Source organism: Diadema setosum, chromosome 12 (assembly GCF_964275005.1).
Source record: "Diadema setosum chromosome 12, eeDiaSeto1, whole genome shotgun sequence".
In the NCBI taxonomy this organism is placed as follows: Eukaryota; Metazoa; Echinodermata; class Echinoidea; order Diadematoida; family Diadematidae; genus Diadema; species Diadema setosum.
In genome coordinates, this window is record NC_092696.1 from 24483882 (window position 1) to 24511748 (window position 27867).

Here is a 27867-nt window from a genome sequence, read left to right on the forward strand (position 1 = left end):
TATAATGTAATGTTGTCTCTGCCTCATTCCAAGGCTATCAATTCAGTGTTTGTTGTGGCACACTGTTCACCATTTTAATCAGCCATATTTCCCATAAGCTTAAGTGGCATTACTTGTGATCACCAGTAATCAGCAGTCTATTTTCATAGATACATGTACAGGATATGTGCAGATGGGCAAATACACTGTGTATTTACATGAACCGAGTCACAAGTACTTGTAGAAATGGAAGAGATGGGTATAATACAAATTTTGAACCTCATGTCATCATATCATATTCTATAAAGGCTGGAAGAAAAACAAGAATTGCACTAAAAAAAAAGAAGCACAACTTAGTTTTAATTTCTCATCCTTACAAAATACATTGACTTGCACAATCTTTATGTCAGCAGTTCTAAAATCATGCTGGATATATGGCAGTTGTGGAAGATTCAAAAGAATCAGAAGTTTAGAAATTTGTTCTAAATGACACCCTATACTAATGGAATTTAACAAGAACAGTAGAGTTTATGGGCATGCAGAAATGGTAAAGCAAGTTTACAAATGTACTGCAGGTTATGAATCCTGAAATACCCACAAGGATACTAGTTATAAAAAAAGTGCATGTCCACGCAGCATACTACAATTTGGCCTACATGTGATTTTGGGTCTTATGAAGTGCTCACCAAAATTTTCTGTCCTTTGTAGAACTAGGAATTCATATTAACATTTTGTTTATGTTATTGCCATCAAAGTTCTCCAAACCATACTTGAAGTCTATAGCTTAGCAGTTTCATATGCACAACACTGAAGTTTGAAGAGTTTACAGTTTTCTAGGATATAATTGCTAAAAAAAAATAGCAAATTCCACATTGCTCACAGCTCACTTGTTTTCTAGCTGTTGCCACTGTTGTTAACTAAATTCTGAAAAGCAGAAATATGAGCACAAAGATACACTGCTTAAAGTTGGATCTTGGGTGTTACTCTGAATGTTTTGTGATAAAATGACACTGTCAAAAGTATGAAAATATAAAATACAAGAATCATCAGCTAGAGAGATGGTACAGATGAATACAAAATTTAAAGAAATGCCTCCTTTTACCTAAAATACAAATCACTCAACAAAATTTTGCCAAATAACCTATATGAGAATGGAGAGACTGTTCTACACAACTCCATACCCTGAGTTTGACAGCTTGACATATGCACAAAGTATTCACCTGAAAAGCACTCAGAGAGCAAAGACCTCCGCCAAGCAGCTCATTTCACATCATATACACATAATATGTTGAAAATGGCCTCATTTCCCCATGACAAAGAATCCTTTCTAATGTCTCTCCCTTGATGTGTTTACACTTGAAATACACACAGCCTGAATTCCCTCTTTTGTTGACCGTATTTGCCTATGATAAAGAATCCTTTAAAGAATTCAAAAGAAATTACTGGGTCCACATGGTAATCAAGATGGTAATGGAGATTACTACATGTACCGAAATTAAATCATCCGTTTCTCAATCATTTTCAATTTTTTCCTGCAAATTTCATTCAAATCCCTTCAAAACATTTTGCATCATTTCCCAAGCAGAGAGACACACAGACAAATAAACCGACACCGGCAAAAAAATTACCTCCTTGGCGGAGGTAATTGTTACTGGTTAAACCATCAAGACACTGCTGACAGCAATGCATCTTCACATGCTTGATATATTTCACATTTTCATCTTTTTTGGCGTCATCTGTTTGTTCCAATCATTCCACTTCACACTAGTGATTATTTTTGGCCAAGGGCTTGGAATCCACAGCCATGGCATGTCATCCATACTGGAAATGCACAGTGGTAGACAATAAATGTCTACAAATTGAAAGATTGCAATGAAATAACCCTGAAACCAATTTGGTGATGTGGGTCATTAAGGTTTGTAAGTCCCTCAAGACTCACCTGCACACCATGATCTGCACCTTTTGAGACTTCATTTAAGATTTCATTGACTTTGCAGAAAGTACTACAGTCATGTTCACAAGGAAAGAGTGAAGGTTGTCTGCCATGTACGGTCCATCAGTGAATCAAAGTGGATTTTGTCTTACAGTCAGTGGCAAATGTTTAAATTGCAATGCTTTTTTGCTTTTTGAGTCTGCTTCCAACAAACTTGAATGTTCAGTCCTTATTAATATACTTTGGTCTGATAGGTAATATATTTGAGCAAAGAGCATACATCTCAATCACTCTTTGTACCTTGCTAATCTCAGGTGATACAAAATCAATTTCATAACATGCACTTTTAAGTTCATCCTTAATCAAACTGAAGGACAAAACAGTGATGAACAGATATTGTGTGAAATATGGATACACAATAAAATATGCTCTCTTCAAATAGGCATATTTTGTTTTCTTTTTAGCATCTCTGAGATATTTTTGCATCCCTAGTTTCCTTTGCTTCACATAGGTGTGTAAACCATAAATAGTTTCAAGTACTTTGTTGTCTATACTAAATGACCTAGGAAGGCACTTATTCCTCACATTCTATTTTTGTCCACTCTCCCTTAAGTTTTTGATAAGACAATTTGTAAATTATATATTACACTGAACAATTGACAGTCTTATCAACGAAGACAATGGAACACATGTACTATATTACACCAGGAGTGCAAATTCCACTCCCTTTATACACTGAAACAAGGCAATTTGTGAATGAATCTTTTTTGCACAGAAATGAAGGACAGAGTAAACTTGACATCTGACCCTGAGCCACCCAGCTCAAAATTTGGGAGGGGGTTAAACTCCTCAAAGATTCTAGAAAGTAGTGGTGAAAAGAAGATCCATTTGGAAAGTCTTTCTCTCCATATCCAGCATTTATGCAAATTGGGTTGGCACCAGTCTGACAATCCTAGCCTCAGTTCACTCTTGGTTCTGTACAAAGAAGTACATTGTCCATTTATGAACTCTTGACCTCTTGAGTTACGGTATCTCGATACCCTTCACCAGCAGGGATTGCCAAATCGCTTTATGAGGTTGTCTTGGTCTGCGAGATCCTTCTGGACTTTCTTGCGCATGTAAAAGATTGGGCAGTCTCGGCTGAGCAGTGAGACAAATTATAAACAATATGAAAGAAAACAGATATGGTTAGTGTTCTTCTCTGTGTTCTGGGTGTATGTACAGCATATTCCTCAGTGTGAGCTATGTTGGGTGAAATATTAAAGCTGTAGAAAATAAGTTCCAGAAGCTGTTAAATCAAAGAAAAGATAATACATGTAGGTATTTTTAATTCAGAGCAAACAAAATTTGAGAAGAATTGACTAAGTGCATGTTTCATACGGTAACATTTATGATTGATATTTGATACTCCTTTCTCATGATGAAAGCTGCACAAATAATCAAAGACATTATCAGAATTATTGTCTTTGATTGAGAGAGCTAAAGGAAAAATAATAATCATGATAACTGCACATTATTTATAACCTACAATTGTACATGTGCACGGCAACCATGAAAAAGTTGTAGAAATTGAAATTTTGCCTTGAAAATCTAGCCTATATAACTGAAATGCCATATTGATGCCTCTTGTTTATTGATGTTCATGAACAAACATGTCAAACTTTTATAATTTGAGGCTTGTAATCACTCCAAAAAGGGATATGAAAACTGTTTTTCATTGAAGAGATCCAAATATAGTGTTTTGACACCAAGAAATGCATAGCAAAAATCTTCTCAATGCTTGGTCTTTCCAAATTCACTAGCAGATAATTTGGGCTATGACTGGATGGAAAAGACAAATTGGTTCTCACCTGGTGCACAGAATGTCCTCATGCAAACTCCCTTGGCAACGCTGACACTGTGTCCAGAGACGACCAAATTTCTCCTCTAAAGCAGCAAGTTGGATGATCTGAATTATTGTTATTGTTGAAAAAGGAAGCAATTCATAACACTACACATAAAAAGAAATTAGCATTTACATGTACATGTACATCAGATATCTATAATAGAAAAGAATGATCATCGCAAAAATCAGCTGCTTTTTATTTACCAAAATGACGGTTTGGAGTCTTGAAATGATCAGACTTACAATACAATAAGACAACAAGTAACCTCACATACATCCCATCTTTCATCAAAAGTAAGCATGTACCTAAAGATTAACTACTTTCATAATAAGTAGATGCCATTATTCTTCAAAGAAAATATATTTACATTAACAAATATTACATCATACATTACATCAACACTCAAGAAGCTTTGAGGTGAGATTTGACATGCAATCTCTAGACTAAATTTTATTGAAAACTGGAAAATAGAGTGGAATCTAAGAGAAAAAACAAGATGATTTTTGTTCTTAATCAATATTGGACAGTGAAATTTATTATGAAAAAAAATGTGGATTTGATGATACAGTATCTGGTAAACTATTCTTACAGGAAGGTAAAATATACATTGAATTACCATAAAAACAGAATAGCAGCTTCAAAGATAGGGATAACCAATGTCAGAGGATCAGCAGCACTCAGGTAACTGAAATTTAGGACAAGAACTTGAGATGTTTTTTTTTTTTTTTTTTTTTTTTCATGAGTGAGGAAATTTGAGGATAATGTTTCCTATGATTATGTTTTTCTCTCTGTGAACATTCCTTAATCTGAAGACATACCTCCTTCTGGTAGATGGCTGACTCATTTGGCTTGCAGAACTTGCAAACAGCCACACCCTCCTTGTCCATTCCCATCTTACATCCTAGACACTTGCTGCGCTTCTTGGTGAATGCCATCAGACCTCCGACCTTTGATGTGACCTTCGTCACTGTCATTGTGTGTTCTCCCTCTGCAAATTAAATTTATATGAAGCAAGTCAAGCACTCAAAAAGAATTTGCAGCAAATGTACCTCATGAGTGACACAGCACTTACCATTCAAAAACTCATAAGAGATGCACTTTTCATATCAGTGCTCAGTCTGCAATGTAAAATGTAACATTTGCAGAATCCAAACAATTCAATGGTTCCATTCAAATTGATTTAGTGTTATAAATCTGCCTTCACATAAGCTAAATCAATATTTTAAATCACAGCATACAAGAGTCAGAATTGCTATATTAGCCAATGGCAAAATGCAGAAACATTTATTTTCCACTACAGGTACCCTAACAATCAAAAAACAATTTCAGTGCTGTTGTTAGTTATGACATTCTGCCAGCACATACTTGGCCTTTATTATAACTCTTTAGAAATTAACATACATTGGTACATGACCCCTAAAATCTTATCATTGCTCCTGTTGCAATCATTATCACATGTATTATAATAATCATTATCAACACAAACACAACCACTACCACCTCCAGCATCATGCCAATCCTATCATCACCATGGTTACAATTGAATCTTCACTTATTCCTCCTAGTAAAGTTCAATATAATCATCATCACTATAAGCATCACTGTCACATATACATGTATTATCATAAGTAAGATTCAGCCCTGACACATAATGTCATCACTACAGTTATAACTGACATAATCTTCATCCTCACTGCTTCACTCAAGTGATCAATGATCACTTGAGTGTAGTGGTATCACTTACTGAGCAGAACAGACTCCACTTTGTTCTCTCCTACCACAGGCTCAAAGATTCGGAGCAGTGGTCCTTTCAGCTGGTTCTCCAGGTAGTAGGTTGTATCAATGGGAATGTTGTTCTCCAAAACATAGATGGGATCCTGAAAGACAAAATATGGAATGACATCCAATTTTGTACTCAACAGGCTACATTGTAACATCAGTGCCAAAGAGAAAGCACAAACACACACACACACACAAAAAGTGCATTTTGAAGTGGAAGCTCTCACAGGTATCGTGGCAGATTATCACTTTTTTTTTTGATATCCCACAAGGTCATAACACCTCCTACCCATATGGTTAAGACTCAGTAGACAATTTGTTGAAAATTTAGCATAATACATATTGCACTGCAGTGCAGTAATTTTCTTCATGAATAAAAGGAATCAGAACAAAATGAGGAATCTTTTCTCTTAATCCAGAATGGAGGTCTGGGTTATCCTAGATTATAATAGCAATGATAATACAACACATTCATATTGAGCTATCTATGTAGTAAAACTATTCAGAGGCACAACGTGAAGCTAGAAGAGAAGAAGAAATATAATATGCTACAGACAATCATGTCAGCTATGTACTGTATGCTTTTGTGTAAAAGGACTATTTTTCAGGTTAGCTTTGAAATAAATGATTGTTTGCAAAGAACAGATATGAACAGGCAACTGATTCCCCCAAAATGATGCAACAGCTCAGAAGGCTCAGTCTCCAAATAATGACAAAACCCTGTATCTCCAACAGCAAGTTATAACTTAGCGTGTGCACACTCCCACTCTCACATCAAAGTTTCATTATTATCTTTTCTATCATCACCATCATTATCATTATCGTTATCATCATCACTGCCATTATCATCTTCATCATTGTCATCATCATCATCATCTTCACCATCATCAACATCATCATACATCATATTTGTCATGATCACTGTCATCATCTCACACATTGTAAAAGTGCCTGGCACACCCCACCTCTGACTTCTCATAGGCTGCGGCTCCCTTGCCCTTAGCGATGATGACGTATGGCACTCGGTCACCTAAAGCTGGCGCACTCCCTGGGTCTCTCTTCCTCATCCTAGAAAATTGTCAATGAAAGAGATCTCTAACCTAGAATTCATTAGAAAACTTCTGGGAAATAACCAGGAAATATTGCAAATACTTATTTTTTCCATCTCTCATATCTTATGTTGGTGGCATCAGCTAACCTATGCATGAAGGAGGAATAGACAAGAAAATCGTCTGTATTAAGCACCTTATAAATGTATTGTATTATTAACAATACTTTGAAACTGTACTGACTGACAAAACTGTGTCATGAGGGATATTCAAGATATGAATTGAATGAATTCATTATCCAATGCAATAACCACCATTGCAAATGTTTACAAATATGCAGTCACACAGAAAAAGCAAGAATAGGAACCAGAAATAGCATGAATGCTAGCCAAGTCTGGCCCCTTGCAATTCAGGCAGTCACAAAGTATTTTTCTTATTTTTACTTAATTCATTTATTTTTTACTGCTATATAGTTATCAATCAGATATTCTCATTTGAAAGCTTTCAGAATAAACTTTCTACTTTCAGTAATTCTCTCAAATATTTGGTACCCTCGAATTTGCAAATTTACAAGACATTATGCAATCATCTATTTAGATATTTTCTCTCAGAACACAATAGCCTTTTTTAAGTAGAAAGAAATTATTAGAATGCTACTTGAAAGTCTGGCAGTATTCCTGGCTTAAGCATAGTTTGTGATCTGAAAGACTTCACTTTGACAGAATACAATTAAAAAAAGAATGCTTGTACTCAATGTCCACCTAATACTTTGTGAAAGACAGAACACACATTGTTACAATTAGAAACAGAGCAAGAGATAACTAAAGGTATTTGTTAGTTTTTGTTTTCGTGTTACTCTGTATCAGTTCACTAATGTGTAGTGCTGCACTACACTCTTAAGCAATCTTAAAGCCATTGTCAATCATTCTTATTGCACCTGAAAGAATTTTGCGAATTATAGTATAAATTAATATATAGTATAAAAAAATATTTCTAAATGTTGATATTAAAATTAAAGGTGCTATGCATGATACTCAATCAAATCACAGAGGTGAAAGAGAGACTTCCATCTCCATGATCAAACCACCGATCAGTCTTGTGACCTTTCACCCTGTGACCTCTCACCTTGCAGCCAGCTCCACATGTGCCTGCTTGCCAGCGTACTCCTCCCCAGTCTTAGTCAGTTCCTTGGTGATGACCAGCTGGGAGATATCAATGCGATTACACAGCAGGTCTGAGATGGTCTGCTTGGCATGCTCCAGTGCTCCCTGGGGATCCCTGTAAACACAGCCACACAGAAAGTAGAAACCAATCATAAAAACCATCATCTAGGCCTTTATCACACATTTCACAATGCACAAACACTGCACTCCTCTTGTTACAACGTCCTTGGGACTAGCAGCTTTCTTTCGTTATATTGATATTTCGCTATACTGAACAGAAAAGTATATAAAGATATATACATGATAATTTGGGGGTCTGAATTTTTACTTCGTTGGAACAAGAGTTTTGTTGTAACTGTGTTTGTAACAAGGGGGTGCACTATATTTAAATTTACTGAACAAGACATAGGATGGATGGATGGATAGATAGATAGACAGATAGATAAAGATATATAAATATATATATACATACAGATAACATAGACAAATAACTGAATAAATGCAAAATCAAAGAGTATGTAGATTAAAGAAATTATTGAGAAAAGCATAAATGAAAAGATCACAGATCAAAAAGGGTGGGATATATGGAAGGAGTTATCAAACCTGCTTATGAGGATCTTTTGCAGCACAGCATTCATGAGATTGGCCACTAGAGGACAGTTGTCCCGCCGAACTGTCTCAATTCCCTTACAGTCCATCTTGTCGTAGGTGTCTGGTCTAGTAAAGTATAGGCCTGCATATCGCTTCTTATTGATCAACAGGTACGGGAAGTACACCTATAAAAGATATGATAATATGGTTAGAATTATCCTCTCCTGCCCTCTCACACACATTCAAAGCATAAAGTTAGTGTGTGGGTAGATTAGAGGATGATGTTAGTACAACAATCACTCCCATCCCACTCCCGCATCAAAGCTTCATTATCATCATTTCTATTATCAACATCATCAACATCATTGTCATCATTATCATCACCATCATCATGTCAATCAGATAATCAGATTTTTCCCACCTGCACCCTCTCATATGCATTCAAAGCACAAATCCAACAGAAGAGATCCTTCCCCCTCTCCATTAGCCTACCATTATGACAGATATCTGATATAGAAATAATCTCCTTATTCCAAGAATCAGAAATAGTTCGGCTTCTGCCTTCTTCTGCTACGTTTCAGTAGAATCCAAGACCTCTTTCCAACTCACTTGGTTGAATCCTATACACACTCATACATCATGGTCAGGAACTGTTTTTCATCAGTGGCCTTGTTGTTTTACAAAATATACCTCCCTGACACAGTCAGTCATCACAGAAATTTATCAAAATCCTGCTAAAATCTACTTTTTTTGTGAAACTGTGCTGAATATTCATCTTTATTACAATTTGTCCTCCTTTCTCCTTGCAATAAATTTCTAGAACCATCTTACATAATAAGAAATATTTGATAGCGAATTTACTAAACTCGAAAATGTTATCATGGCTACAATTAGGATATAACTATACAGAAATGAGCTCCCAACAAGTTATAAAATGAGATGTTCACCTTTTCAAACTCCAGCTTGATGGGATGTGGGAATTCATCTGAGATCCATTGTGCAGCTTCCTTTCCCAGCTCCATGCTCTCTGCTACTGTGGGCACACCGAACTTTACCATCACAGAGTCAGTATCACCGTAGATGACCTAATCAGACAGAGATCAGAGAGTATAGAGGAGTACCTTATTATATATCTTTGGCATTGCTTTCATGTACAAATGTGAAAGGAGCAGAAAAGGGAAACTGAGAGAGAAAATAGCATGGTCAAAGGTCGTGCAGCTCTCACCTTGGCTGTGGTCTTGTAGCCATTCTCCACAGTGTACTTGGTTTCAACCAGCTGCCGTGTTTTGTCAATCATCATGCGACCGAATGTTGTCACGCTCTGTGAGATCTCTAGGCAGGGCAGCTTTCCAACCTGTGCCCCGGTGAAGCCGTAGACCGAGTTGGCACTGATCTTCAGAGCCAGCTGACGACCATCTAGAACCTTCCTACGCAGGGGGTCTGTCTCCTTCTTCAGGTCTGCCTTGGCCCTAGGGGAAGCAGGAAGTTCCATATTTGTTATGTTAACATAGAGGATGCATGCAGAGGAGCTATAGTGTGAGAAAACTTTTTTGATTGTCATCTTGAGAGAATTTTATCATGCCTTTTCACCGTAAGACATCATGGTTCAAAAACATAAAACGTAAAACATTTCCCTCGCTCGGTGTCCATGGTTTGTTGTCAAATATGTGAGAAAGATGACGATCTTTATCTACAAATTTGTTTTATGTTGAAGATGAATGAAGAGAGTGGCTCAAACATGTCCCACAGATATTAATTGCAAGTTCATAATTCTCAACCTATAAAATGGGTTTGGAATATTCATAAGGTTTTGGGAAGAATTATATATGTGTCAAGTGCTTTCATTCTTTTCTGATACATATTGTTTGATAAAGTATATCATACAATATGGGTGCAACCACAGTTTAGAGCAACAAACACACATAAACACCTACTTTTCATTACAATTTTTACAATCTGGTTTCTTATGTCAACATTCAATGAAAAAGCTGGCAGTCCAAGTGTATGCATTATGCATAGTTTTGTCCAGATTCATTTTATCACCAATTTTGGTCCCATACTAATACAGAAAATATCATAGACATCTGAAAACCATATTGGAAGTCAAGCAATCCAGATAAAGTTAGTGTTTTTGTTTTTCAATTACAGACAATTACATTTGTTATGCAGAAGAGATAACAGTCTGTTTTAACTAAGTATCTTGATGGGTTTTTTTGAACTGGTTGACTGTTTTTTTTTATCACTCCCTGACACAAGTGTTTAGTGAGAGGGATAATGGTGACCAGACATAATACAAACCTTTTCCTGGCTGATAGAAGGTCCTCCAGAATCTCCGGGAGAATGCCTCTCCTAACAGACTTCTTGACAAAGTAGTTTCCTGATGGTGTCTTGATGTACTGGTCTGGTGACATGCTGTAGAGTGTGGTAGAGGGATGCACAATGATTTACACATTTGTCAGAATGAACTTTCCATGACAAATTACCAAGTCATCATGCAATTTGAAGAGATACGAGTGCCTGTTTAGCAACTTTGAATCCATTTTTGCATTACCCTGAGTAAAATAATCTCAACTAAGTTATCAGTCCCCTCTTACCTTACAGTGCATTCTATGCAATACTTACACGGCACATGAGATACAAATCTTTTCTTCTGTTACAGTAATCAATGACACATTAGCTACATTCTAAGCTACCTTACTAGGTACTAAAATATCATGTACTTAGACCAAGACCTGCATTAAAGCATTCCCTCACATCTACATCTAAACTTCTTTGAATAAATACACATAAAAAATAGAACAATTTGATTTTTTATTTTCAACAGTTTACACATAAGATTTTTATTTTAATTTTAATATTAAAGAATCAAACCATTAACAATATGCAAAGCTTCCCTTTGTTTTTGTTCTTATGTAAGAATGAAATAATTGAAAAAGTCCTAGTATGGCAATGAAAACTCAAAATCTACATCCTACCATGTTTACTTGAAGCTCAGTTACATGAGAAAGAGAAACAAAGACTGCATGGGTTTTATCTCAAGACTATTGCTTGCTGTATAGGATTCAGAAATACACATTAAACTTTAAAGTGTACTGTGTCTCTGTGATGGTCACTCACCTAGTCTCATGACCTTATTCCAGAACTAACATGGCCTTCTCTGTATACTAATTACATCTTTGATTGGTAACAAACTCATTCTTTTGTGTCTGTTGTTCTCTTTGAATGGAGTTATGCAGAGAGACATTGCCAAGGGTTGGCCCCTACAGTGGGAACTTTGAAGTTTTCATTGTCAGTTCTCTGGATAGACAGAGTTTCACTTACTTTTCTTTCATGGATGGGGAAAGAAGTGAGGTGTAACACAGGTTGTGTGCTTGCATGATAGAAGGGTACAGGGAGGAGAAATCCAGAGTGGCAATGGGACAGTCATAGTACCTGTAGGGTAGATCAAATATAATCATATAATTTTCTGAGAAAAATTGGTCTACATATCCTACTTCAGTCTTATATCATATCTAGTTTGAAAAGGTAGTTATTAACCCATTGAGGATGAGTCCCAAGTATACTTGGGCAAGTGTCTATGGGAAATATGTGTTATAGCAAAATCAGTCCATCCTCAACGTGTTAATAATACTGATTTCTTGAGATACCTGGGTACGTAGCTACACAATGATCTTGCCTTTAACTATGGGCTTTGTTGAATTTTACCCCCAAGTCAAAGATTTGATGGTCTCATACCAGGTAGGATGGAAACTGGACAGACACTTTTAAGGTAACAGAACAAAAACAAAAATAGACAGACACATATAAACTTGACAATTTGAGGAGATAGAGAAATATGAACCATCTTAGAAGAGAAAATAAAATCTTAACTGAGACAAAAAATGATATCAATGAAGAAAACCAAAATGTCATAGATCAATAAAGGTACTAAATCTACAGTCATACTTAGATTCATTCTCATTTATGCTATATTCTGCCTGGTATATGTTTACCCTCGAATGGGATCCAGTACATATCCACCAATGTAGTCATCCCCAGTCTCTACTTTGTGTGCTGGCATCACAAGGTCTTGCTCTTTGGCCTGAAAGACAAATTCACATAGATATGTAAGATCACATAGGGCGAATAAAATACCATTTCCTCCTGTTACAAAAATACAAATACATGGGATTACTTATTGTTACTGGTATAGAGGGAATAGGCTCAAACTGAACAGGTATACATCACACCATCCAGCTATGAACTGTGTGTCCAACATGTGCGCCTACTGTACTGCTTCATATTCAGGTTTTCCTAATTACAGTGCTTGACTCAATCACACTTATCTGTGTAAATGGATGCCTTCTATCATGGAAGAATGTAAGTCTTTGTCGGACAGCCCCTGAAAATCTCTTCAGCTGTAAAATATTGATGTGATGATACATCAGACTGCTTCTTCTTCATATGGCACAATGTGCCTGGTTGATACTGTTTGCTGACTATTGCTTGTCACATTGGGCAAACCACAAGGGGTCTGCATCATTTACAAGTTTTCTTAAAACAATGGGTATGTTTATTTGAAAACTTTCTGAGGCAGAATAACAATCCTGGACACATTTAGGCATCTTCGGGTGATAGATAAATGCATCCATGTTTTCCATTGCATTTAGAAATGGCAATTTGAAATGCCATTTAAAGGGGGACTTGAAATGTGTTTGAGACCACTATCGCCTTTCTGCAGGTAGATAAATGCAATGATTGTATCTCCAAGCTGCCAGGGTCAACTTCTGGTACACACCACCGGTTTAATACAAAAAAGCGCGGGCCTCAGTTGACCTCTGCTTCTCAGGTTGAATGGCAAAAAGCAGCCTCATAGTGACAACAATCGAGTTGCAATTATATGTTATAAAGTTACATGCAGCAATTAAGAATGGTATTTCAAACCATGTTTGTAACCGCCATTCAAACCACGTTTTGAAACGTGATTCTTTCTCTCGAGTTAGATAAACACAGCCTTTGTCTCTCAAATAGGACATTAAATGGAGGCCCTTTGCGTGGGGAGTCCCACAGGTAAAAGATCAAACTTTATTCATTCATCACAAAGAGCAGTGCACTGACCCAGTGCAATGGTCCACTGCTTATAAACATACTTTGAATTTATATACCTTGCGTAAGAGCTGGGAAACAACTTTGATCTGCTGCCCTCTGGAGAGGAGGTATGTGAGTGGTACACCTGTGACTCTGGCCATCTCCATGTAGTTGATGATGGACATGAGTTTGTCCAGGAGACGAAGGGGGAGCATTGCATCTTTGAGACAGTAGACAGCTAGTCTCCTGCGAGTCTGCTCATTGCCATTCTGGACAGGAAAACAAAAGTGAAACCAATATTGTTAGAACCTGGAGAGTTTAATAATCGAGAGCCAAGATATGTTTTAAGGATGAAAATACAGATTGAATGGGGGTGTGCTGATGGAATATATCATCCCGTTCAGATCATCCCAAGTAGGTCTATACTGGCAATTTTTTAAAAAATCAGATTGCAATAATGTGAAAATATCCAAAGTGGCATTTGAGACAAAATCTCAAGATGGCAATGAAGATAGTTCGGGTCTACAATGACATATCATTTCAAGTTAAATCTTGAATGCGTGAAACCTATCCTACTGACTCACTGTCTGCAGCCTGTCAGACACTAACTCTGGGGTCAGTAAAGGTTAAGCATACCCAGTTCTACTGCATGTAGTCATTGTGATGCTTAGGTGTAGATCAGACAAGACTTTGCATCTGGAGTCCATTCCGCCAAGACCAAGGATTGTTTATTCATTTTTCTTAATTACAAGATGGAGATGCACCCTATACATGAGTGCACTTGTTACATTAGATTTTATGGCATCAAGGAGATGCACAAGGTCCATAGTGTCATGCATAGTATGAGTGGTCATTGTGTTCTTTTCATGAAGTTAATCAAAGTCTCATTCTTCTTGTCCTTTCTCTCACCTGAAGGTCTGTGATGATTGAATGCTGGACATCTTCTTTCTGTTCCTGCAGGAAGTGGTAGCTGACAGCATTTAGGCGATAGGAGCGCAGCTTGTAATCTCTGATCAGCACCTAAGATGAGAGCATGCACCAGTCAAAAGATGGTTTTACACAACATCAGTGTTTGATGACATTATATCATATTACTTTCACAATTTTTATTATTCCAGTCAACATTGAGAAGTCACATATATAATCACCATCAACAAAAGATATGTCTTTTCAGATTAAATATTACATCACTGATTGAGAAGAGATGAATAATTAACATTTGTGAAAAAAATGAATTTATAATGTACTTCCTACTATGATATTTTCTAGTTTATCACCTTCACTTGCAAAAGTGCCTAAAGCAGTCATGTAACAGTGACATCAACAACCTTTAGTACAGTGCCAGCAGTTTCTCCTGAAAAAAAAAAAGAAGTGATCATGGAAGACAAACTTGACTTGTTCATTGTTCATCCCTGACGTAATGAAGTCAGTTAATGACAGTCACAGAGGAAGTGTGCCTTGTTTATGGGGCAGAATGATAACGATTTATTAATACCTGGAGGAGGTCAAACTGGATTCGACCCTCTGTGTTGACGACTTTATTCTCTCGTTTGCCAAGTTGCTTTGATTGGAATGTAGCATCCTTAATGACGCTCTTTGCCGCCCTAAGGCGTCCAAGGAATGGGAATCGTGAGATGCGCAAGGCAGCAGCCCGGTTGATGAGGTATGGCATGTCAAAGTTTTGGATGTTGTAACCAGTGAGGATGTCGGGGTCCACCTCATTGACAAAGTCTGCCCAGGCCTGGTGGTTGAAGAAACATATAGACAAAGAGATACAAAGAAAGAAAGATAAATAGATAGATAGATGGATAGATAGATAGAAAGAATGATTGATTGATAGAAAGAAAGATAGATAGGTATATAGATAGATAAATGGATGGATAGATAGATAGATGGAATCTTTGACACAGTATACATTTGTAGTGAGTTGTGACTTTTCAATCCACACAATAAAAAAGGAGTTGATCTCTTGACCAAAAGCAAAATTGCAGAATCAGATGTACTATTTTGCAGATTTTCTCTAAATCACTCGAAAGACCTCAAGGCAATAAAAAATGGTGTCATATATTCTTGGATTTGTAAAACTCGTATTCTTTTTTAATGTGTGCAGTGCAACTACTCAACAAAATTGACTTCTGCTGAGAGGAGTGCTGAACGCTCAGTGGCTATGATGCTGCAGAATACGTATCCATGGTAACAGTACCTGCAACATCTCATGCTCGGTCTTGAAGGAGAGAACCTGGGAGCCAATGATGGGGGCACAGGTGTTGAGGGTAAAGATGTTCCTTACAAATGGGTCTTTTTCTCCCTGTCTGATCACCATGTTGGCAATCTGGATGACTGGATCCCTCTCTGCCTCTGGAAAAACTCCTGAACATGATGACATAACCATTATGGTAAAATGAGTACAAATCAATACTTTTTCCACCTACATAAATTGTCATTTTCACATTTTGGAGGTATGTTTGGTTAACAGAACAGCATGTTCTTATGCCAACATATTGGCTATTTCATTTCAAGAACAGACATATGTTAAGCAGCAATAGAGGTTTACAAGTAATCATTTAAAACAGAAAAGAAAAAAAGTTTTTCAATACATGGTGAGTTTGAGAAGAAAGTTTGTTGCACACATTGCTGAAAATTCAACCAAGTAACTGTTACATGAAAATATAAGAAAATATGAGAACTCCCCCCCCCCCATGTTAATGGAACTACTCTCATTCTGTTCCTGTAACTCACAGAATTTATAAAAAAAAAATCATGACTTTCTTTTTCAAACAGATGCCAGTTTTTACATTTTTGGAGAAAAATATATTAGACATGGTCTTACCTTTGCGACCTGCACACTCAATGTCGAAGCTGAGAATGCGGAATGGTGCAACCTTCTCCCAACATCCCTCTGGTGGGTGGCTGATGAAACGGTCCCAAGCTACATCAATCTCAATCTGAGCTGAAGATACAGACCCAGGGCTAGTGGAGGAGGACCGTAACTTGTAGGTCCCTGCAGGCACTTCTATCCAGTTGCAACCAACGACATCAGTATCCACCATAAATCTATGGACAAGTATGGACAAAAATAAAGGCAAATCTTTGGTCTTCCTATACAAAGTTTGGTTTAAGAAGAAATGAATTGTGCACATGTTATCATCACAGTAAATAGAGTAGAGTATTGCAGTATTGCAAAGAAATTGAATTTTATCCTCTAATACCAGTGAGGTTTATAGTTTTTATTGCAATTTACTCGCACTGAAGTCAATACCTCTGTATAATGGGATAATGGGGTGATGTCATTAATTCAATGAAATTCTAGGTGGTTTCAAAAACATAACAGAAGTTGTATCTAGTGAATCCAAGGAAGATACAGAAAAGAATGCTACCTTGAATGTTTTACCTGATTTCAAAGTCAATGTTGCTTTCAAAAGTCTGGTATCCTCGGTTTCCATATCCTGCCAGAGATATACCACCCTCTAAGAGTCTTCTCGCTGGAGCAATCAGTTTGGGGTATGCCACTGTAATCTTCAAGAATGGCATCATTTTGTTTCCATGGTAACCATAGATATCTTTTGAAAGAACAAAGATTACAAGCTCATGTCATATCGTGGTTTTGATATCAAGTTTAAAGGACAAGTTCACCTTCATAGACATGTGGGTTGTGTGAATGCAGCAATATTAGTAGAACTCATCAGTGAGAGTTTAAAAGGACTGCACAGTACTGGTTGAGGTGGGGATTCATGTTTTGAACATTCCTAAGTGAGATAATGAAAAGCCTCTTATGAAATATGAAAGAACATGTAATTTTAAGAAGGATTCAACATTTATTTGATGAAAATTGGTTTTCAAATGGCTGAGATATCCAAAAAAGTGCTAATAATAAAAGGCGACATGCCACAACTTTATTAGGATCTCTTTGTTTCACTTTGTTTTGGATATCTCAGCCACTTCAAAACCGAATTTCATCAAATAAAGTTTGGATACCCTTTAGAACTGCATGCTCTTTGACATCTCATAGAGTGGTTTCTGAATATCTCGCAAAACGTTAAAAGCTAAATCCTCACCTCGACCAGAACTGTACACACCCTTTAAGGAAAATTGGACAATCCGTTCAAAAGTTATGAATTTTTAAAGTTTCTGTTAAGTCACGGCTGGATGAGAAGACTACTGTAACTTGTGATGTCACATGAGTACAATGATATAGGGAAAGTATAAAGAAAATTCAACATATTTTCACTTTTCTCGCATAACAAAAGAACACTCGACTTCTCTCTTTCAGAAGGCAAGGGGAATAATATTACCCTTAACATACGTCAGTAACAAGTCGAAGAAATGTGTACTTTGTTCAAAAAGTAAAGTTTTGTGAAATTCTTTTTATTTTCCTTATATCGTTGTACGCATGTGACATCATACACTGCAGTAGTCTTTTCATCCAGCAGTGATTGCGCAGATAATTTAAAAATTCATAACTTTTGAATAGATTATCGGATTTCCCTCAAACTTTCACTGATGTGTTCTACTAATATTGTTGCATTCACTCAATCCATATGTATATGTAGGTGGACTTGTCCTTTAAAGAGGAATGGATTTTACTATGAACCCAATTTGGCTTCAAGTCGGGGTCTGGGACACGCGATGCAATATTTACTATACGCATCATTATGGAGAAGTGCTTGGAAAAGGGAAAAGACCTCTATGTATGCTTCATCGATTATGCTAGGGCATTTGATAGAGTTCAGCACCATAAAGTTTTCGAGTGTCTCCGCAATATGGGGATGGACAGTAAGGATCTGAGAGTGATTGCAAACCTGTACTGGAACCAAAGGGCATGCGTCAGGATTGACAATGAATTTTCCGATTATGCAGAAATCAAACGAGGTGTTCGTCAGGGATGCATCATGTCACCTAGTTTGTTTAATCTATACACAGAATGCTTTTTTAAAAGCATTGAGGCATGCCTGGCATTAGCGTTAGTGGAGTAATGATAAATAATCTGAGATATGCGAATGATACTGTGTTGCTAGCTGATAATGAACAAGACCTGCAAACAATTGTTGATGTTATATACCGCCAAAGAAAGGCATTTGGCTTGGACATGAAAGTGAACTAGAAATGTCGCTATGGCGACTGATGCCTCCGCCATAATGCATGATTCTCCCAATAGGCGTATAGTACAATGTCTTCACAATGTGTACTAGTAATCCATGACAGTTTCACATAACTGGCAAAATATTGAAATGACAGGTCTGTCGGAAATGTCTTGATCTGGGTTTGCTATAATTTTTTTAAGAGTGCAGGTACACATATTTGGGGAATTGAGAATTTTTACTTGAATTCTGATGGACCTTTTTATTAGTTTATGCATTGAGTAATTTCCAAGGTATGAAGAAAGAGTGTAATGATGGTACAAAATATATATATATATATATATATATATTTTTTTTTTTTGGGGTGGGGGGGATTGAAACCTGGCCTTTGACCCTAAACCTCTGACCTTTGACCTTCTGGCTGGAAATTTCCCGGAGAATCTCCATTAGGTAATGCATGTATTAAGTTTTGAAACTAATAACGCAAGCATTGCATATACTAGTATATGAGGGACATAATAAAATTTTGACCTTGACCTTTGACCCCTGACTATTGACCCATGACCCCTAAATTCCCTAGATAATCCCTGCCAGTCAGTACATGCATATTTACCAAGTTCCACGAAGATACATTGAACCATTTGCGAGAAAAGTGATATTGCAACATTTTCACCTCACCTTTGACCTTTTGACCTTTGACCTTATGACATGAAACTCTCTCTGGAGAATCTTTACGCAGTAGTACATGTCCACACCAAGTTTCAAGAAAATACCTTTGGGGCATTGCATAGATATGGGGGAAATTGCAACATTTGTAGCATTTGACCTTGACCTTTTGACCTTTGACCTATTGCCAATGTCACTAAAATCTACTCAACTAATTGTCCCATCATACATCATCCTTGGACCAAGTTTGGTGAAAGCTGCTTCATCCAGTTTTGAGTTATCACGTAAACAGATAAATTTTAGGATTTGACCTTGATCTTTGACCTTTGACCTCTTTCCGATTTCACTGAAAAACTAATCAAGTAATTGTTTTATCATACATCATCCTCCAACAAAGTTTGGTGAAATTTGCTTGATGCAGTCTTGAGTTATCGCGTAAACGGATACAATTTCATGATTTGACCTTGACCTTTGACCTTTAGCTGATTTCACCCAAAATCTAATCAAATAATTGCCCCATCATACTTCATACTTGGACCAAGTTTGGTAAAATTCCAGTAAATATTACTCAAGTTATCGCATAAACGAAAGCGGACGGACGTACGTACGGACGGACGGACAACTGGAAAACATAATGCCTCCGGCACCACTTCGTGGCGGAGGCATAAAAAGACCAAAACAATGGTAATATCTCGAAAGGTGGAAATACCAAGGGTAAACATCTCTATCAGCAACACTCTCCTAGAACAAGTCAGTGAATTCACATATTAAGGACAAAATGTTTATGAAGATGGGAAGAATGGTGGAGAAATTAGGAAAGGAATTGGAATGGCTAAAACTAAGTTTACCCAAATGAGTAAAGTGTTAACATCAAGGAAGATATCTACTACAACCAAGCTCAGACTAGTAAAATGTTACGTGCATTCAACTCTCCTTTACTGTTGTGAAACATGGACATTGTACTTGGATGATATGAAAAGGCTGGCTGCATTCGAGATGTGGATATTCACACGCCTGGGCCATATATCATGGTCAGACAGGAAAACAAATCAGTATGTTCTAGATCATCTGAGTGTCACAAAAAAACTTGATGAAAGACATTAAATCAAGAAAACTAAAATATTTTGGCCATGTTAAAAGACATCAGAACGTCCAAAAAAATGTACTGGAAAGGATTATAGAAGGCAGGAGATGCAGAGGACGCCAGCGCAGTGTGTGGTGTAACAACATAAAGGAGTGGACAGGAAAGAGTGTGGCTGCATGTAGTAAGGCGGCCATGAACAGAACAGAGTGGAGGTCCATAGACGCCAACCTTTGGACTGAAGACGGCACTTAAGAAGAAGAGGATTATACTATGAGGTGCAGCTTTATGATTTGTTGCCAGTTTGATACCACTAAATGAGCATGAATTATTTTATTCCTTCATACTTCTCATGATGAATTATTCTGTTGTTTGCTTCTGAATTCAGTGATACACATTAAAGTCACAAATGCGCTAGACTCACTATATTTGTCGTATTGAGTCTCAAAAATTCTACAAATATACACTGTGCTTCAGATCTTACTGTGCTCTCAAATACTTCACAGATATTACTAGTATATTTCTCTATGCAGACATCAGAGCCACAGAATCAGAGGACATACTTTCTTTCTGTGTCACGTCGATGGCAAGCACGGCCTGAGTGATGTTGTCTTTGTTTGAACGCATGTCTGCCAAAATGGCATCATTGAGACCGCGTCGAAAGTTTGAGCAGTGCTCTGGGTTGAAGTTGGGCGGGGCTGGAACGTAGAAGTACGGCGAGAATCCATGAATGTGGCACATGACGCTGTTTCCTGCTTCTGTCACACCAAACATGCGAACAATGGGAACTGGACCTGAGGTTGCGCCGGGCATTCCACTGATGTGAGAGCCTGGATGGTTGTGATATACAATGTATGTGTAGTCATTACAATTAGTATAGGAAAATTCACTTCATCATTTTGCATTCCATATTTTTATTTTTTTTTGGTTACTTCACATGGTGGTTTACACTTCGAAGAGAAAATTTTGAAAATTGTTTAATCACTCACATCATTTCAATGGGGTTATATTGCAATCAATAACCTACATTTCAATGGGGTTATACTGCAATCAATAACCTAAGTAACTGTGAAACAGTATCAATCAATTATCATCTGTAATGTCTCCAAAGAGTTACAAGAGCAGCATCTCTATTTTATTGTAAAAAAATAAAGAGGAAATTTGCCTTCCCATATATGCAACTTTGATCACTGAACCCCCCACATATCTAACCTATATTCCATGTGTGCATGTTCAATAATGAACCAGGTTTGTGGTTAATTAAGTGACACATTGTTGGATGGTAGACACACATTTTAGAATTTGATCTGGTACTGCGATCCTTGTAGCATGATTAGTGCTCTCTCAAATATTTATTAAACTTCTCATACATGCAGATTGCTCATCTACATTCCTAATCACTGAATCACATGAATCCAGTAACAAGAGTCAGCAAATTTGTATACCCTAGTACCAGAAAACCACTTTGAGTGAACAATTTAAGTTTGCTTGGAACCACAGTGATTGGCTAAAATTGCTTCGAAAGGTTTGGTTATCCAGGTCACTTACCAGTATTACACTTACTGTACCCCACTTCCTGGAGATCATTGAAACCAGGTTGCCATTGTAGGGTGACCACTTACTACATCAAGCCATACTAAAGTTCATCTTTTGATAGTGTACCTACTTGCACACTGGGTACAGAGAGAGGGTTGTGGATACCACACCTTGCTTAAAAGACTAAGGAGAGAACTACAAGGACAAGGACTAAATTTGATCTGCAAAAATTTCTACCTACTGAAATACATGCAAACTGCTCACCGATGTAATGCTCAAGGTCAATCTGCTGGAATATGACGGAATCTTTTTTGGGGTTTATGGGTGACAGAGGTGGGCGGGGCCATTTTGGGTGCTTGCTCTGAGAGGAACCTGAAGTTTGAAAAATAGTGGAAAGACAGTACATCGCAGAAAATATTATGATATGTACATCATAGTCCAGATGGTCAAATACAATCACATAAAATGAACATTTCTTGATAAGTTCTTGGGATGGTCAAATACAATCACATAAAATGAACACTTCTTGCTAAGTTCTTGGGATGGTCAAATACAATCACATAAAATGAACACTTCTTGCTAAGTTCTTGGGATGGTCAAATACAATCACATAAAATGAACACTTCTTGCTAAGTTCTTAGCAAGTGAACTGATGAAGAGAATACATTCAATTATTAACAAGTTGATACACCAAATTATGATTTATCACATAATGCCATAGAAACAACTAGAAATGTCGCTATGGCGACTGGTATGCCTCCGCCATAATGCGTGATTCTCCTAATAGGTCTATAGTACATGTGGACAATGTGTGATTACATTTTCACAAAATTGGCAAAATATTAAAATGACATGTTTGTCACAAATGTGTTGAATGTTCACCTTCCTTGACCTATGTTTAATTGGATGAATAGGAGAGCATGTGTTTGGGGATTTAAGAACTTCAACTTGACTTTGACCCTTTCATAAGTTTATGCATTGAATAATTTTCAAAGTATGAAGAAAAAGTGCAATTTCTGTATTGAGCAGTAAATTGTTATCATTTTCATCAGGCCTTTGACCCTAAGATTTATAAGAGAATCACTGTCAGGAAGAACATACATAAATATGTACTAAGTTTCAAGATAACTTGAGCCACTTCCAAGATATGCAGAAAGAAGTAAGTTCAGCACTTCCACTTGATCTTAGACCTTCTTGGCAAAAAAAAAAAAAAAAAATCCAAGAGAATCTCTATCAGGTTATACATGCATACACCAAGTTAAAAAATAATCCTGCTGGCATTGCATGAATACAAGGGAAATAGTAAAATTTTGAAGTATTGCCCTTGACCTTTGACCCTGACCTTTGACCCCATGAGCACCAAATTCCCTAGATAACCACTGCCAGTCAGTACATGCATATATACTATGTTCCATGAAGATACCTCGAACAATTTCCAAGATTAACATTTCTACTTGACCTTTTGACCTTTGACCTCATGACCCCAAGCTTTCACCAGAGAATCTTAATTGGGTAATACATGTATACACTAAGTTTCAAGAAAATATCTTCAGGCATTGCATAGATATGGGGGAAATACTGAAATTTTAAGCATTTGACCTTGACCTTTTGACCTTTGACCTTGAGCATGTGCACCCAAAAGTTGATAGGCACAACTTCACCCCCTAATACACATACATGCCAAGTTCCATTAGGATACCTCAAAAGGTTTTTTAGTTACGTTGTCCACAAAATTCATTACGTACGGACGGACGGAAGGTCGGTCGGACAGAAGGACGGACGGACGGACAACCCAAAAACATAATGCCTCCGGCACCACTTCGTGGCGGAGGCATAAAAAAGGGAAAAAATGCGCTCAATAACGACTACAAATTGGTAATTTTGACTTATACTCCAATAGTCTGCATAACAGTTTCAACTCACTTCCTACACATTGTACAAAGCATTGGGATTCAAGTGATATTGCTAATCCAAATATATTTTGTGGACTTGCAATATATGGCAAATCAAAATAACTTTGGTTACACCTGTCTTCGGGCTTGTGTAAACCTTTAAGATTTGTCATAAAAGTTGCATTCATTTGTTGTAGGATGGATTTCTTTTTCCTTTATTTGCAAATGGTCTAATACAAACCTCTGTGATGGAAGGAAAAAATTTTGTTCAGTCAAAGCAAGGAGGTTTAAGAGATGGAGTTCCAACTGGCTGTAATTATTCAAACAGTTGTCACTTTTCTATTGATGTACAAAAGAATTCCACAGGTGCATCTGTGCCTTTGGTGGCGGGGTTTGATGCCGCCGTCTTGCTGAGCAATCTGAAGATTCATTTTGAACGTGAACTTAATGTTGGCTATATTTTGCTTGTTTATCTATTAAATGAAACGAAATCTCACTTAATGATAAAGCTCATTAAACAAAGGTCAATCCCTTCATTAATTCTATATTAATAGATATATCAGATTAGTGGCCGGGCACGGCCAGTCGAGTAATTTTCATTTTCATTTCATCATTTTTTGCGCAATTTCTATTCGCGCATCCCTGTGTCTTTACCATTATATACCACCTATCTTTTATAAGTAGGGATGGCGAAAAGTAATTACCATCACAAAGACATATTTTCGTTAGAAAGTGGCTGATGATTATGCAATGAGACATGAGTCAATTGTCTTCCTATCTGCGCGGCAGATCCAGTTTGCCACATGCTTCAAATACTTTCGAGTGGCGGCATCAAACGTGACTTCAAAGGAAATACGACAGTTGTGACTCCATTCTCTTGAACCTCCTTGGTCAAAGATAAAAAAATACTCTTTCTACAGTAACAATCTTAATTTTTGTAATCACACTTCTACACTGTAGACAGTAGTGTACTATTATGCTGAAAGTTATCGTATGCTGATGGGAAAAGGAAACCCAAGATACTGAATACATTGATCATGCATATATCACCTTGGCTGGAGGGTGGAGTTATCTCAGTTGCTGATCCATTGGTCTCTTGTGACTCATACTCTGCCTCAATCTGCTCCATCAGAGCAAGTTCCTCTTCAAAGACTGAGGGATCATGATCATCAAAGTCAGGCAAGCGAGCTCGCTTTGACTGAGAACCACTCCCCTTTGGGGTGCCACTTGGTTTTCGTTTATTTGAATCCATTCTACAGAAAGTAAAAGAAACATCAAACAAAACCTCTGATTAAAATTTAGAGACATAATGACATCATGACATGAATGTTTGCATGGCAGTGAACTGTCTTCTCACTATGCTTACCCTCCAGCAATTATTTGCTGTTCATAGTTCTCAAGATGCTTTAAACACCTGTAGCATCAATTATGCTTATACTTTTGCTCTCAATCACGACAGCAATGCTTCTATAAAGTGGCCTGGAAATCAGCAAGTGATGATTCGTTTCATTTGTATCTCTTAGCATCATATTTATTTTAAGCACCTTTAAAAGTGTCCTATTTTACCAGCAAACAGCTTACTTTTACACTACACATACATTCTGTACAATAATTCATACCCACCGAGCACTTCCTATTTCCAGATTGATCCCATGGTCTTGAAAACATGTTTTTCTACGAGTTCATCTCCATACCCCGTTCCTTCCTTCATTTTTTCGAAACAACCTTTGTGTGACGTATTGCGCATTGGCGATATGAATATGCACGAGTGTCGCAATGTTTTTAACCTTTGGACAAGGCCCTTTTGCTGTGTAGTGGTGAGCGAAAGGGTTTGAGTGAAACACGTCCAGCAGAGAGCGACTTGGTGCCACACGATGTCGCACAGTGAGAGTGCCTTGCCAAAAGGCTACACTGCTACCAGCTAGCACCAAATAATTAAACATCAAACAACAGCACATGAGCACAGGTTTCAATTCCATCATACAGAGCAGTTGTTTTCAGATTCCACTTGACTGGATTACTTTAAAGTTATCAATTTGGACAGAAAGGGACCAAATGTTCCATGTTTCCTGTTGTCAACACTTGGACTCCATCTGTAGTATATATTCAAATTGATGAAATTTTTAGTCTTTAAGTTGGAATTTAGGGGTGATACTACCCCGTACGAGACCCCAAATCCTACTATCCCCAGCCCAACAAACACTTTGCGTTCAGACTGGTCGCAGATAACTTCAAAACAAATGCCTGTGCTATGTCCCCGAACAGTGCTCTACACCGCGTATAGACACCCTACCTAGTGACAGGGCTACCAACTCTCACTCATTGAGAGTGAGACTCATTCATTTTGGTCCTTTCTCACTCTAAAACTTTATTTCATTTACATGCACTTCTATTGATCTCGCTCATTTTGACTCCTAAATTATAGCATTGGTCTATGGGAGTCTCACTCTCAACTAGTTTCCAATGTTGGCAGCCCTGTAGTGTTACGCGAGGTGCTCACACTTCGTCAGAAGCCCCAATATTGTCACCCTGTGTAAAACTGCTACAAGCGCACTGAACAAAAATGTACGCCTGGGACTGTGTTCAGTACGCTTGAAACTTTGCAGGGTTACCACACAGCCAAGCAAACTGAGGTGAAAAACAAAGTTTTTCTTGAAAATTTTAAATTTGTATGAGTAATAAGTGTTATCAAGTAAAGTATCATCATCATGCTTTGTCTATATATATGTGAGCGCAGGGCCCGGGTGGCGAGGTGCAGGCCCCTTCCGTTCCTTACTGGGACCCCAGTTAGCGCAGTTAACTATTTTGCATTGTTTGCGTTTGACGACGATAGCTGCAAATTTCCAGCATCGATTATTGAACTTGCAGTTCCATTGGAATCTTCAGCATTTTTCCTTTATGTATGTGGGATCTCACAGAATTTCAGTGACGTGGCGCGATTTAGAAAGCATGCATTTTCATAACTAGCGCCTCATAATTTAACATTAACTAGGGTATCTAGCCCCGGGGGAGGGTCTGTCTATGAATGACGAGGTGCCGGGTAACTCAAGTATACACTAACATTAGTAACAATAACATTAACAATATACGACAAGAGATCGGTAACAACTTAAAATATCATGGTAATTCGCCAATGAGAATAGTGACAAGTGACAACACAACAAATTGCGTGATATATATTTAGATTGCGTGACACAAAAAAAACTGTCACTTCCGCCAACAAAATTTAGCATATATGGGACTAGTCTATAAGAAGAGTATCGGCGATTCTTGGACACCTCGTCTTTACGACGATTTAGCCTGCTTAATAAATGCTGGTTTGTAGAACTAAAATTAAAGAAAAACTGATTCATTTTAAATAATAAAACTGATACATGCAAATTGCCTGTAAAGTCACATTCTACCAATGAATTGATGGTGCTATGGTGTCGTTTACCTTTCTCGATTTCGAACGTCTTGACTGTTGTGGCGGGAATATTTTGCAATTGGCGCGGGCAGTGTGATGACATGAGAAGTGCTAGTGTGTGTGTAAGAGTTCTGTGGTGTGTACCCGTTGAGTGGTGGTAGTCAATGCAAAGGTGGGTGGGTGGGTTGGGGGGGGGGGGGGGTGGGGGGGGGGAGGGGGAGTGGTGGGGAGGGTGCAAGTTTCGCTTGGCCAGCTGGCACCAAAGAGCTCATAATACTGTGTATAAGTGCTGGTGAGGAGGAGCGGGAGGAGAAAGAGCTCTTGCGTCTTGGGCTGACATCTAAAAATATAATTGCTTGTCCGGGGCTTATATTTCCTGGAAGACAAACTACACGGATAAAAAAAAACTGAGACAAGACCTCTACTATAAACATATCATAAAAAATAAATACATTGTACTGACAACGATGATGATGATGAACACATCTTGTTAAATAGGTAAATGAGCGCTCTACCATTAAAGGACAAGTTCACCTTCATAAACGTAAGGATTGAGAGAATGCAGCAATATTAGTAGAACGCATCAGTGAAAGTTTGAGGAAACTTGGACAATCGATACAAAAGTTATGAATTTTTAAGATTTTTGTGTTGGAACCGCAGGGTGAGGAGACTATTAAGGCTCGTGATGTCATATGAGTACAACAGTGTAAAGAAAATGTAAAGAAAATTCAACATATTTCCCCTTTTTTGGCATATAAAAG

The 27867-nt window shown here is 37.6% G+C and overlaps 1 protein-coding gene across 1 annotated transcript; it reads right to left on the reverse strand.

Annotated features, from left to right (window-relative positions):
- LOC140236348 (DNA polymerase delta catalytic subunit-like) lies at positions 1–27155 on the reverse strand. Its single transcript, XM_072316305.1, has 22 exons — positions 27137–27155; positions 24751–24953; positions 22073–22180; positions 20836–21102; positions 16839–17007; positions 16278–16501; positions 15651–15817; positions 14943–15188; positions 14357–14467; positions 13525–13716; positions 12373–12461; positions 11702–11812; positions 10679–10792; positions 9606–9849; positions 9328–9465; positions 8393–8565; positions 7752–7904; positions 6543–6645; positions 5543–5675; positions 4617–4786; positions 3763–3860; positions 1–3052 (listed from the first exon to the last, which is right to left on the reverse strand). Exons 2-22 carry the CDS (start codon positions 24950–24952, stop codon positions 2956–2958), a joined length of 3309 nt encoding a protein of 1102 aa, XP_072172406.1. The 5' UTR covers position 24953; positions 27137–27155; the 3' UTR covers positions 1–2955.
- Between the last annotated feature and the right edge of the window lie 712 nt (positions 27156–27867).

Bases quoted from the DNA above. Each gene is read 5' to 3' on its own strand.
- LOC140236348 (XM_072316305.1), bottom strand. From the start codon at position 24,952: ATGGATTCAAATAAACGAAAACCAAGTGGCACCCCAAAGGGGAGTGGT. The intron at 16,502-16,838 runs GTAAAACATTCA...ACTTGTCCATAG, and splicing joins AACATTGACTTTGAAATCAG to ATTTATGGTGGATACTGATG. The intron at 5,676-6,542 runs GTGGGGTGTGCC...TTTGTCTTTCAG, and splicing joins CAGCCTATGAGAAGTCAGAG to GATCCCATCTATGTTTTGGA.